General features: G+C 39.8%; 3 protein-coding genes across 3 annotated transcripts; 1 reads left to right on the forward strand and 2 right to left on the reverse strand.

The window, feature by feature from the left end:
• The first annotated feature begins 225 nt into the window (after window positions 1–225).
• LOC114531670 lies at window positions 226–1,925 on the forward strand. The gene is made up of 4 exons (XM_028553286.1): window positions 226–402; window positions 505–1,018; window positions 1,336–1,467; window positions 1,549–1,925. The coding sequence occupies exons 2-4, from the start codon at window positions 536–538 to the stop codon at window positions 1,648–1,650; spliced, it is 717 nt and encodes a 238-aa protein (XP_028409087.1). The 5' UTR covers window positions 226–402; window positions 505–535; the 3' UTR covers window positions 1,651–1,925.
• LOC114531668 (transient receptor potential cation channel subfamily A member 1 homolog) lies at window positions 1,894–6,511 on the reverse strand. The gene is made up of 7 exons (XM_028553285.1): window positions 5,847–6,511; window positions 5,662–5,735; window positions 4,764–5,011; window positions 4,452–4,688; window positions 4,119–4,366; window positions 2,709–4,040; window positions 1,894–2,540 (listed from the first exon to the last, which is right to left on the reverse strand). Exons 3-7 carry the CDS (start codon window positions 4,987–4,989, stop codon window positions 2,037–2,039), a joined length of 2,547 nt encoding a protein of 848 aa, XP_028409086.1. The 5' UTR covers window positions 4,990–5,011; window positions 5,662–5,735; window positions 5,847–6,511; the 3' UTR covers window positions 1,894–2,036.
• A 510-nt stretch (window positions 6,512–7,021) lies between these two features.
• Window positions 7,022–11,254, reverse strand: LOC114531510 (transient receptor potential cation channel subfamily A member 1-like). The gene is made up of 4 exons (XM_028553115.1): window positions 10,236–11,254; window positions 9,842–10,089; window positions 9,273–9,524; window positions 7,022–9,163 (listed from the first exon to the last, which is right to left on the reverse strand). The coding sequence occupies exons 1-4, from the start codon at window positions 10,717–10,719 to the stop codon at window positions 7,061–7,063; spliced, it is 3,087 nt and encodes a 1,028-aa protein (XP_028408916.1). The 5' UTR covers window positions 10,720–11,254; the 3' UTR covers window positions 7,022–7,060.
• Between the last annotated feature and the right edge of the window lie 64 nt (window positions 11,255–11,318).

An 11,318-nucleotide genomic window follows, 5' to 3' on the forward strand; every position in this document is an offset into this window, starting at 1 on the left:
CAGGACGTTGTGGCAAGTTGAAAGAAAAAAAGGAAGGATAGATTAGCACCTATTATCTTTCAATTTATTGACATCGTTTTTCGAGTGGATCTCTTTGTTTTCGCATTAAATTCTGACTAATCTATTCGTGTTTGCTTCGGAATTAGCAAGGTTCCATATCGGCATTATCTAATGTAAACTTTAGCAAGCTAATCCCTACTGTATATTGTCAGACATGAGATGAGAACGGCGGAAGCTGCTGTGAAAAATCTTGGAGCTAATCAGCCAGGAATCGGTGTTAAAATGAACAAAACAGGAGGATATTAGGATCCGTGGTTAAGATTTGAGACTTTGAGACTGGTTTGTTCTAACAAAAACGATACAAAGTTAGCATTCGTTGGACAACGAGATCACACAACCAAGGTACTTATCAAGCTTTAATCTTATAACACGAAATTTCTATATATAATGAATTTCGATGAACTCTTCAGTTAGGCAAGTCGATATTCATTATACAAATTATAGTTTTTGAAGCATTGTCTGACCATCATCACTGATGGAGCAGGAAAGCCAGAGAAAGAATCAAAGTAGAACGAGAAAAAACGCTGAATTTTGGAGATATGGAGAAGTTTCTGACAAATTGATGGACAAACAAAATGAAATACAACAAGAGAAGAATTCTCAAGTCTTTGAAACAGACGTTGAAAACTCAGTTGAAATTCTTCACAAATTACCAGAAACAAACCCGCAGCAACGATTAAAGAGATACTGTCAAACTCTCTCAGAAACAAATGTGAGTCACAGACCTATCGCAAACACAGCTAAACTGAAACGCGTTTCGTCAGCGACGGATTTAAGAACACGTTTGGCAGGCTGTCCAAAAGGATTACTTATTACGACTGAACCGCCAAAGTCAGGGGAGTCCTACAGACAGAGATCCATTACCGAAGTCAAAACAGTTTTAAAGAAGGTCGATCATCATCATTTAAAACAAGAAGTTGGCAACATTGTATACCACGAGAATAAAAATTTGGAAGAGGTAATTCTGTTCAGATGATGTCGATGGTATTTTGTTAACTAGCTAAAGGCTTAATCCTTTATTTGATATTGATATCTTTATGCACGAGTCAATTTGTACCCAGTAGAGTTGATTCCTACTTTCTCCCCCCCGGAATGATAAATCTTTATTTGATAATACGCATTAGATGACACAACAAAATTCTTCATTAATGAACTCTGTGGCAACATTACTCTGAATTTAATCCATTTGGTTTCATGCAGAGCTTGGAGCCATAGTAAGTTGGCAATCATTAAAACAGACGAGACCCTAACGCCTAATCTTATCACTGTCAATAGGAAGACGAAACGCTACTCCTAGAACTGGAAGCCGTGAAACGAGAACGTGAAAAACTCCAACAAGAGAACGAAAGATTGCAAGACGAATTAGAAAACAGAAATAAAGTTATCGATCATTTAATCGATTTTATGGTCAGGAATCAATGATTTTATTTATACTTCTAGTCAGCTCTAATTCCGTAAATACTTATTGAAGTATTCTTTATCTTTTAGAAATCAAATCTACCAGGAGAAGGTTCACAAATTGAAAAAGATTTTGACGAGAGCTCAACAAATAAGAACACAAACAGAACGGCATCTTCTGAGAAAGTTTAAATCCAAAGGTGGCTGGTGCATGTTTAAGTCAACGTGATAGAGAATTAATTCGAGGATCGCTTCAAGGAGAAGAGTAGTGATTAATTATTCCCTTGAAACCAAGGATTTACTATGAGTTTACTGCAGATTTATCTTGAATTCGACTCGGATTTAGGTTGGATTTATCTTAGATTTACAAGGTAAAAAATCTTTGCAAAACGTTCGCAAAATTTCGTCAAAATAAAGTTCATTTTACATTTGTAATTTTACTCAATTTTTCCAGAACTGTTCAATGTAAACTTTGCTAATCTGTGTCAGATAAAATAAACGAAAATAAACGTTCATTACTTGATGATTTTTTTTGGAGTCTCTATTTATGATTGGCATCTCGAAGTGTTGGATGTGGGTTATTTAGTTTGCGCTGCAGTGCTAGGTCCCATTCCAAGCGCGGTTAAACCAGCTGCCCTCGCTTTGATCTGACTGGACAGTTTTGCAACATTTGCCCATTTTGATTTCTTAGCTTTGACTGGTTGTGACGTCACAGCTGTCATTGGTGCTGTACTTAGTGTAGATTTCACTAAAGATGCTTTGCCGTCACGAGACTTCTTACCTCGTTTTAAACTCGTTGTCTTTCGTGTTCGACCGTTGGCTATGTAGGTATCCATCAGATTGCTGAGGAGGACGAGTTCCGTTTGAATAGTTGCTAATGTCTGTTCATGTTTACTCTGCAATAACATAACTTCAGCCATATTCCCAAGGATTATATCCAAATCAGACTTACTTCCTTTACCAATCTTCTTGCTAAGTCGCTCGGTCAGGATCTTCTTCATCTCATTTAGATCGTCCAGGATTTGTCGGAGAACCCTCGTTTGTGACACTTCGTCAATGACGTCATCTTCGTAATGTAACACCTAGTGAGGTAATGTAATCATTTTAATGCATAGTCACTCCGTGGTTTCAGTAATATTATAAAAAATGCCTAGTGGCAAAGACCTAATAAAATGAATTAGGTTTCACCGTTCGCTAAAAAATCTTGGAGACTAAGCAGTTAATACTAAAGTTTTTCCCAATCTTACTACCTCTGGACTGCAGTTTGTACGAATGAAGTCGAACATTTTCCGACGTCTCTTTTTGGAGAGGTTCCGCTCGAGTGTTAAGATCGTGTAAGCTCGTTGCATGACGGAATTCGCTCGGGCATTCTCGTAGACGCGATAGAAAGTATCGGACAGCAATGCTATCAACAGATTCAGGATTATCACATGTGAGAAGGTTATGTATGTAGCACATAGGAATCTGGCCATGAAGGAATCGGCTGCCTGAAGACCTTCAAAATTGTATTCATCTACAACTGTCATTCGAAATAGTTGATAGAATAGATCAGAAACATTCGTATAACCTCGCACAGGGATTGGCGAGATGGCTCCGAAAATCATCCAGAACGCTGCGGAATATGGAACGTAGAAAACTAAGAAGAGAAAGAGCCACTTTAATATGTCCCAGACCATGTGCACAAGCATGACCACGAACGGTCCAGTTGTTTTGAAAGGTCTTGCGTATTTTATAATCCGCAACCACAGTACAATGAGCAGTGCAGCGGTAATGCGTATATGTACCACAAACGTTGTGTTGGTATGAGCAAAATAGTCTATGGCATGTGTTGAGACTGTCGCTGCAAGCATTGCGCACGTGATCCACTCCAGGTAGTTCCAAGAATCGTGGAAAATCAATGGAGTGTCTTCGTCGAGAGACTTGATCTCTTGTTCCAGATATCGCCTCTCCTCCGGCCATTGTGGATGGCAATAACATAGATCTTTCTCAAGCTCGCGTCTTCTCCAAGCCACCCACTTGTGATGATCGTGTCGACTCTTCCACGTGTGAGACAACAGATTCCGCGTCTCATAAATCGTTAATAATAATATGCACACTTCCAGGGTGACACGCCACCACATCCCAGACAATGGAGTGTACCTCTCATTTGGGTGCTGGGGTAAGGTCACACCAAGTATGGTCCACAGAATTGCATAAACGGTATTCAAAACTAGATCCAACCAAGCGCCGATTTTACCAAACTGCTCCCATTTCACGTTGATAAGTCTTTGAAATACTGGATGCATAATCAATTCAAACTGTTTGTGATGCACGGCTACCTCAAGAGGATTGCGGGTGTAAGATGTAAGGTTACAATAAATATTTTCATCATTGAGTCCATTTAGACAACTCAAGTAGTAATATTGTTTGCGGTTCGTTCTGTCTTTTACGTGGAGTTGTTCCAAAGCTTCCGTCGCAATCAGAGGCATCTTTTGTATCACCATTGAGATTGCAGATGTGCCTTCGTTATCATGGACAGCTGCAGGTGCTCCTTCTTCCATCAAAACTTTCACAGATTTCGATCTGTTTAACTCAGCTGCGACCTTGAAAGGAAAGAGAAAAGGTTATTTCGTTGGATCGTGAAGATACTGCTGCAATGTCCCACAAAACACCTGACTTGCCTGTAATGGTGTCCTGTTCTTGTGATCTCTTGCGTTAATATCCGCGCCGTATGCTAATAGCATTCTAATTGAATTAATCGCGTCATTCTTGGCCGCATAATGAAGAGGACATTGGTTCTCTCCTTTCGTAGCTACGGTATGGTCACAGCCATTTTGAATAAGGAATTCTACCATCTCAGAGTAGTCAACGGCTGAAGCGACGTGAAGGGGGGAACGGCCAAATTTATCTGACTGATTCACATCCGCACCTTAAGAAATAACGCTGGAGTTTCATAGGCGATTGTGGATAATTTATTGCGAGGATATATTACAGGAAGATGTTAAGTAACTCACCATGATCAATAAGAAATTTAGCGACATCTGTATGCCATGATCTGGACACTTCATGAAACACAGTTTGTCCGTGTTTATCAGCTGTGTTTATTGACGCACCATTCTTGATTAGAGACTCAACGAAGTCATAATCCATCGTGTCACTGGGATCATTTGAGTTCGCGAGGTTTGCAAAGTAATGCAGCAAGGCGTGATTACGAACCTTTATTGGTGTTCTTTGTTTTCTAGCTCGCTCCCCTGAAAGTGCAAAACAGTTCATTTGAAATTACTATAGAGAAAGATAACAGTGCTCCCATAACTCTAACCTCTAACCTGATTCAGCGTCTTCTTCCAATTCACTTTCCAGCACAGCGTGCATAGCTGTGTTTGTTTTCATACTTGATCCAGGAAGACTGTTCAACAGCATGGTTTCGTAATCATTATTGTACTTTCTATTCGACGATAAATCGCGCCATTTCTCTCCAGGATCTTCCAATTTAGTTGCATGACCATTGGAATAGATCTCCCCTGTAAAATCCTTCGCTCCTTGATTATTCATTTGGTGTTCCTGTTAACCGGCTCTAGAGCGGTCAAAACATTGGTTAATTAAGGCGCTGTCAAGGTGCAAACAAGCACAGTGTCTCGTCCATGTTGGACAAAGAAAATACTCACATTATATTCTGATATCGATCAGATATTTTGCACACACGTGTGAAAATTTTTCGCTAAAACGGTTGCGATATAATTGTAACTAGATAATTAGGCACCACAAGACCTTAAACTCAATTAAGATAACTTATTTTCAGCAGAAGTAGTCTCTTGCCTTAAAATTTGTCTCAGTTGTATAAACACCTGTCAATTAGATTTAAAATAACCTGTGGGACGATGAAAATGACTCGTAGCGTCCTGGGGTTAACACAAACACATGAAGCAAAACTAGAAAGAGGCGCGTATAATATTGAATCGCTCGCCCTTCACACAACGCCTCTAGCCATGATATAAGCAAGACTTAGAAAACCGCAGTAATATAAAGGAGTGTTGCAGTTTTTATCTACACATGCGCACTCGTCAAGCCTACAATCTAAGATTCCGACCAAGCCCGAGCTTTATATGCGAAGCCTTCCTACGCTCGATGACATACGAATGTTTTGTGATCGCAGATATTTATGATATCCGGTTCGTTCATAAACTCAAACATCGCCGTATAAACATATATAAACAAACCACTTACTGTGTTGTATTTCAACATCAACTTCAGAATCAGCTCTACCCCTTCAACATTTCACCAAATACGTCTGATGTGCTCTTAGGAAACAAACAGATAACGTTTTGTCAGAACAGGTTGAATACGTGTAATAATGGTTGTTTGGCTATACTATAGACAACACTGTACACTCGTCCAAAGGGAATACATACCTTGTGAGATGTTCAATACCCTCTCTTCAAACATGAAATCTTTGACAAATAGTTCACAAGCTCTCGACCTTTCATAGATATGATAAATACTTTAAACAGCTCAATACCGGCTTATGCTCTCCTGTTGTGATTATACTCTAACTGTGCTTAGCCTAATGGCTATTTCTTGACTTGAAGACATCTGGTTATGACCTTATCTACGCTACTTTAATTATAGTTTTAATCAAGTGGTGATGATAAAGAATGTGTCAGTACGAAGAATGACGCAAGCTGAATTGGCGGTAATGAGAATTTTGTCTAAACTTGAAGTCATTGAAACTAAACCACAGCAGAAACCACGTAATTGAATGTTAAAAGCAAGCCAGGTGATAATTCTTATAGTGCTTCGTATTTTAGGTTCTAGTATATGGAAATGCATTTTCTGTGTTCACACAATTACTTTATGCTTCGAAGAGTCTAACAGTATGGATTGAGAAAAACATTGGTTGATATTAGGTGATAGCAAAGGGTGATAATGAAGTTAGGAGTCAATAGAGGATAATAACAAGAAAGAAAGGTTGGTTAATTGTAGCCTAATATGGTGATATATCGAGATAAAACTGCAAGGCCGAATGAAAGGGATCAATTATCGATTTTTTATTGTTGAAGAAGCAACACTCCTTTTTCTAAAATGATCCATTTGGCGCATGTGAAAAAGTCTAATAGTTTTAATAGTTAGTAATCATTGTATACATTGCTAAGCTACGATGATGGATGGAGATATTGAATCAAGAGTACTTTAATTGCATAACGTGTCGGTAAAAAATATAAAAGACGCATACATAGTTTCAGAGAGATAAGAGGTACTTGAAAGATGTTATCACTGGCAGTGTAACCGTCCTAGTGCAAGGATCGCACTTCTCGAACAATTTGAAATCTCTTACTGCGCAGTAATTTAGGGTGGCTATAATTACAAACACCACCTTAGCAATTAATTCCAGGTTGTTGCAAACTAGATGCAAAAATTAATTAACCTCTAGGCTAAGTAATTTCTGAGAAAAAAAAAATTAATTGAATTATTCCTTTTAGATAACAGAAAACATGCTTTCTCATCACACGATAACCATGCCTTGAAAATCAAAACAACTCTGCTAAGAACTGTATTAATATTTATTGAAACATCTCGATGACCATTAAGTAATAATAAACAATCTCAGAGTAAACGTAGTTCAAATTCACGACTGTTTTTCTTTTATTTTTTGAGAGTTATTAATAGAACTATTGTCTAAATTTAACCCGAAATTAGTAATTTCTTCTCTCCTGTTTTCATCGTCATTATCGCTGCGACGAAAGTTTTCACTGGCCACACTCGACTTGTCGGAGTTATTGCCAGAACTGCGAGGTTCCGTTACCATGGTATCTGTATGCTGACGTGATTCAACCGAACTCTCCTGACTCTCCTCCGAGTTTACTGTAATTTCGTTGAAACCATCTGACAATTTTTTGCCATCGTTTCTAGTTGTGTCCTGTTCAGTAGTTGCGATATTGACAGCAGAAGAGGAATGTCCTGTCAATACAGAATGAGATGCTTCATTTTGACCACGTTCAAGAAAGCTCTTCAAAGATGAAGTCTCCGCTTGCTTCTTCATAAACGAAGTGTACATCTCAGGATCATGTTGAAGAGAGGCAACACCGCATTTTCTTCTAACCGGCAGGCTGGCTCTCTGCCCGAACTTTGATTTGCTTACCCGACGGCCTTCGCTGCCCGATCCGCGGGAGCTCGCGCGTGAAACACGAAGAGTCACTGGGGAACCGAGAGGGCCTCCATTGGCTCTACGACGATTGATGTGAACGTCATTTACACCCGCGTTTGAGCCATAAGGACTTGCACCAGACAAGCGCAGACTCCCACCCGAACTGCATGGGCTATCGCGTGGACTTGCGCGCGATCCACGCACTCGACTTCTTACTGAGGACTCTTTAGACGATCTTGGGCTCTCGGCAGAATCCAGCATGTGGAAAAAATTCTCCAGCTTCATGAGGTGCACACGGATTCTTAGAGAAGCTTCTTGCAGATCCTGTTGTGATTTGCGGACGTTTTTCACATTTTCCATGATAGAATCAAAGTCACTTTTTGCCTTCATACCACAGCGTTTCCCCAGGTTAGCGTTGACCAGTTGAAACATCTCTTCCACTTCTGTCAAAATATTTTTATTCGTTGCTTGAAAGGACAGCTCGTTCTCCCAGTATTCATCCTCGTACGGCAACACTTCTGGTGAACAGTGAGTGATGACATATTCATGAGCTTTCTTTCGTCGTTGCCTGCTAAGAGACCGCTCCAAGTTGAGAATGATCTTCGCTCTCAACATTACTGCATTAGACTTGGCGTTGTCGTAAACACGTTGAAAGGTATGAGAGAGCAAAGCTATCAGGATGTTCAGAATAATCACGGCTGATAACGCAATGTATGTTCCACAGAGTAGCTTCGCCATTGTGGCATCTTGTTGAGAAAGTCCATGAAAGTTATATTGATCAACAACTGTCATACGAAATACATTGAATAGCAGCTCAGACACAGTACCATATCCCTCAACTGGAGTGGGACTCACACCGCCAAAGACCATCCAGAAACTTGCACTGTATGGAATGTAAATGATAAAGAAGAGCACAGCCCACTTCAGGAAATCTGCTGTGATATGACCAAGGATTATCACAAAAGGTCCAGTTTGTCTAAAAGGTCGTGCATATTTCATTATCCGTAGCCACAAGGCTATGAGCAAGCCAACAGCGACCCTCATATGAACACTGTAAGCTGTGTCTGAATGATAGAAATAGTTCACCATGTAGGTAAGAACTGTACCTAACAATATAGTACATGTAAACCACTCGAAATGGTTCCACGCATCTTTGAATAGCAATGCCCGCTGACCACGTAGCGATTTCAGCTCCTGTTCAAGATACCGCAGTTCTTCAGGCCAGCGGGGATGACAGTACTCTTTGTCACGTGACAGGTCTGTCGTTTTCCACGCTATCCAAGACTGGTGCTCCTTTCGACTGCCGTAAATTTCCAAGAACTGCTTACGTGCCTCGTAGCACGTGAAGAGAAACACGATGATTTCCAAGACGATTCTCCACCACTTTTGTCCCAGGGGGTTGTAGTGATCACGTGGGTGCTTAGGTTGCGTCACGCAGAGGATGGTCCAGAATATCGCATAAAACACATTCATCAGAAGGTCGCCCCATGCTCGGATTTTGCCGTATTTCTCCCACTTGACATTGATAAGTCGCTGGAAAACTGGATGTAACAAGATCTCTGATTGGTTGTGTAGGACAGCCACCTTAGAGAAGCATGGTAAAATATTACTCAGTTCACATTTCTAGACTGATTAGGCTTGTTTAGACTACGAAAACGTAATGAATTTGTTGGTTATGTAGAGTGCACATTACCTCAAGAGCGGTTTTCGCTCTGGTTGGTCCATCATCTCTATGACGAGGTTCGAGACAATTGAGGTAAAAAAATTGCTTGCGATTTATTCTGTCTTTGAGATGGAATTGGTCCAGAGCTTTCAGCGCCACAGAAGGAAGTCTTTCGATGAGCAAAGATATGACAGAGTTTCCCTGAGTGTCACAGACGGCGGCTGAAGCCCCGGCATTGATGAGAAATGTCGCTGACTTAGCACGATTGAGTTCTGCTGCAATCTGCAGTAAAGAGAACGTACATTTCAAAATTTGGTATTTGATTGGTAAACTGCTATCGGAAAGAGTCATATGTTAAACTATTTGATTCATTTTATTTATAGATTCATCTTTTAACAAAGCAATTAACGTTATATCATCGCACTGTTCCAGTTCTGCTGTTTGATTAGATTTAATTGATTCTAATTACTCTTTCGAAAATACACAAAGTTAGTTCAGATTTTCCTCAACAGTGGATCAGTAAAACATGATCTTTGAGATCACAACAAAGCTTGTCAAGGTTTCTGGTGTAACAACACCTCATGAAGTGGATCTCTCACCTGCAAAGGAGTTCTGTCCTTGTAATCTGTGCAATTGATATCACTCTTATGAGCTAATAGCATTTTCATTGCATTCACAGCATCATTCTTAGCAGCAAAATGCAGAGCTGTTTGACATTCTCCGTGCGTTTTCGCGGCAACATCAGCGCCATTCTCCAAAAGGAATTCAACCATGTCAACGTAATCCACAGAGCTTGCAACGTGAAGTGGAGAACGACCAAATTTATCAACTTTATTCAAGTCAGCACCTGAAGAAATGAGAATATTTTACTGTTGTTACAACTATAGGAAAACCTTGCACCGAATTCGTAACAGATGTGAATGGGTGCATTCATCATTTCCCTTACAAACATCATGCGAATTAGACCAATTGATTGAAAGGTATATTTCTTACCATTATCCAGCAAAAATTTAGCGACATCGGTATGCCAGGATCTGGATACTTCATGAAACACGGTCTGTCCATGTTTATCAGCTGTGTTTATTGACGCCCCATTCTTTACCAAGGACTGGACAAATGCGAAATCCATCTTATCATTGAAATTATTTGACCGCGCCAGATTGGCAAAGTAATGCAGCAAAGCATGATTTCTTACGGTCAACGGGGTGGCTGCTGTTCCAGCACGTGGATTACACCCAGTCTCAGAATCAGAGTCTAGTTCAGATTCTAGTACAGCATGCATTGCAAGGCTCGTCTTCTCCACAGCTCCTGGTATTTCAGCCATTAGCATCTCCTCAAAGTTGCGTCTTTGGTTACGAATAGTTCGCTTCCCAGTTAAAGTTTGCCAGTGGTCCGTGTACATTCTTAAAAGATTGGTTTTCTTCGTTTCGCCTGCTTTCTCATGGCTTGCTCTGACCAACTCGCTTGCTTTAAACATCTTGTTGACAAATGCTCGCTTATAACTTTGTTATCTTTGAAGTATTCACAAAACACCGAAAGTGCTTTCTTAAGTAAGAGTTTAATACCTTGTAGGAATTCACTTTAAGTCCTCAAACGCACTACCAGATGAATCTGACAGGCCAAACATTGCTCATAAAATACTTCAATATGCTTGTGTTAATACGATATATACACAACAGATTTAATTTACGACATTCAAATTCCTTCGTAAAACAACACGTGTGTCATAATCACGTCTGCTAATCAGTTTAGTAATAAGTGTTCGTAAGAAGAAATTCCGGAGACACTTTTCAAGATTGTTTTACGATAGTACACGCTACCTGCAGCAGAAATAATAAAATCTGAGGTCATATGAAAATACTTGGGCACGACCAACAGCCCCTTTAAAAAGACATATTGATCTTTCGACGATAAATCACGGCTTTTTTATACAGTACTAACTATCGTATTAAACACAAAAGGTATTAATTTGGTTTACTTCACTTATGGAAAGATTCTGGTTCCATTATAATACAATAACATTTCTAACAGATTGAAAGTAGTCAAACAAAGTTTTGCACAAATTGTTCGTCTATT

The sequence above is a fragment of the Dendronephthya gigantea genome, unplaced genomic scaffold (genome assembly GCF_004324835.1).
Source record: "Dendronephthya gigantea isolate DGI-Jeju-01 unplaced genomic scaffold, DenGig_1.0 000073F, whole genome shotgun sequence".
NCBI lineage: Eukaryota > Metazoa > Cnidaria > Anthozoa > Malacalcyonacea > Nephtheidae > Dendronephthya > Dendronephthya gigantea.

What these genes read in the sequence shown, in the direction of transcription:
- LOC114531668 (XM_028553285.1), bottom strand. Translation starts at nt 4,989, where the DNA reads ATGAATAATCAAGGAGCGAAGGATTTTACAGGGGAGATCTATTCCAAT. An exon ending in TAAATTTCTTATTGATCATG is followed by an intron (nt 4,367 to 4,451) that starts GTGAGTTACTTA and finishes TTATTTCTTAAG; the next exon opens with GTGCGGATGTGAATCAGTCA. An exon ending in GTACAAACTGCAGTCCAGAG is followed by an intron (nt 2,541 to 2,708) that starts GTAGTAAGATTG and finishes TTACCTCACTAG; the next exon opens with GTGTTACATTACGAAGATGA.
- LOC114531510 (XM_028553115.1), bottom strand. Translation starts at nt 10,719, where the DNA reads ATGTTTAAAGCAAGCGAGTTGGTCAGAGCAAGCCATGAGAAAGCAGGC. An exon ending in TAAATTTTTGCTGGATAATG is followed by an intron (nt 10,090 to 10,235) that starts GTAAGAAATATA and finishes TCATTTCTTCAG; the next exon opens with GTGCTGACTTGAATAAAGTT. An exon ending in GAGCGAAAACCGCTCTTGAG is followed by an intron (nt 9,164 to 9,272) that starts GTAATGTGCACT and finishes TGCTTCTCTAAG; the next exon opens with GTGGCTGTCCTACACAACCA.
- LOC114531670 (XM_028553286.1), top strand. Translation starts at nt 536, where the DNA reads ATGGAGCAGGAAAGCCAGAGAAAGAATCAAAGTAGAACGAGAAAAAAC. An exon ending in AGAATAAAAATTTGGAAGAG is followed by an intron (nt 1,019 to 1,335) that starts GTAATTCTGTTC and finishes CACTGTCAATAG; the next exon opens with GAAGACGAAACGCTACTCCT. An exon ending in ATCATTTAATCGATTTTATG is followed by an intron (nt 1,468 to 1,548) that starts GTCAGGAATCAA and finishes TTTATCTTTTAG; the next exon opens with AAATCAAATCTACCAGGAGA.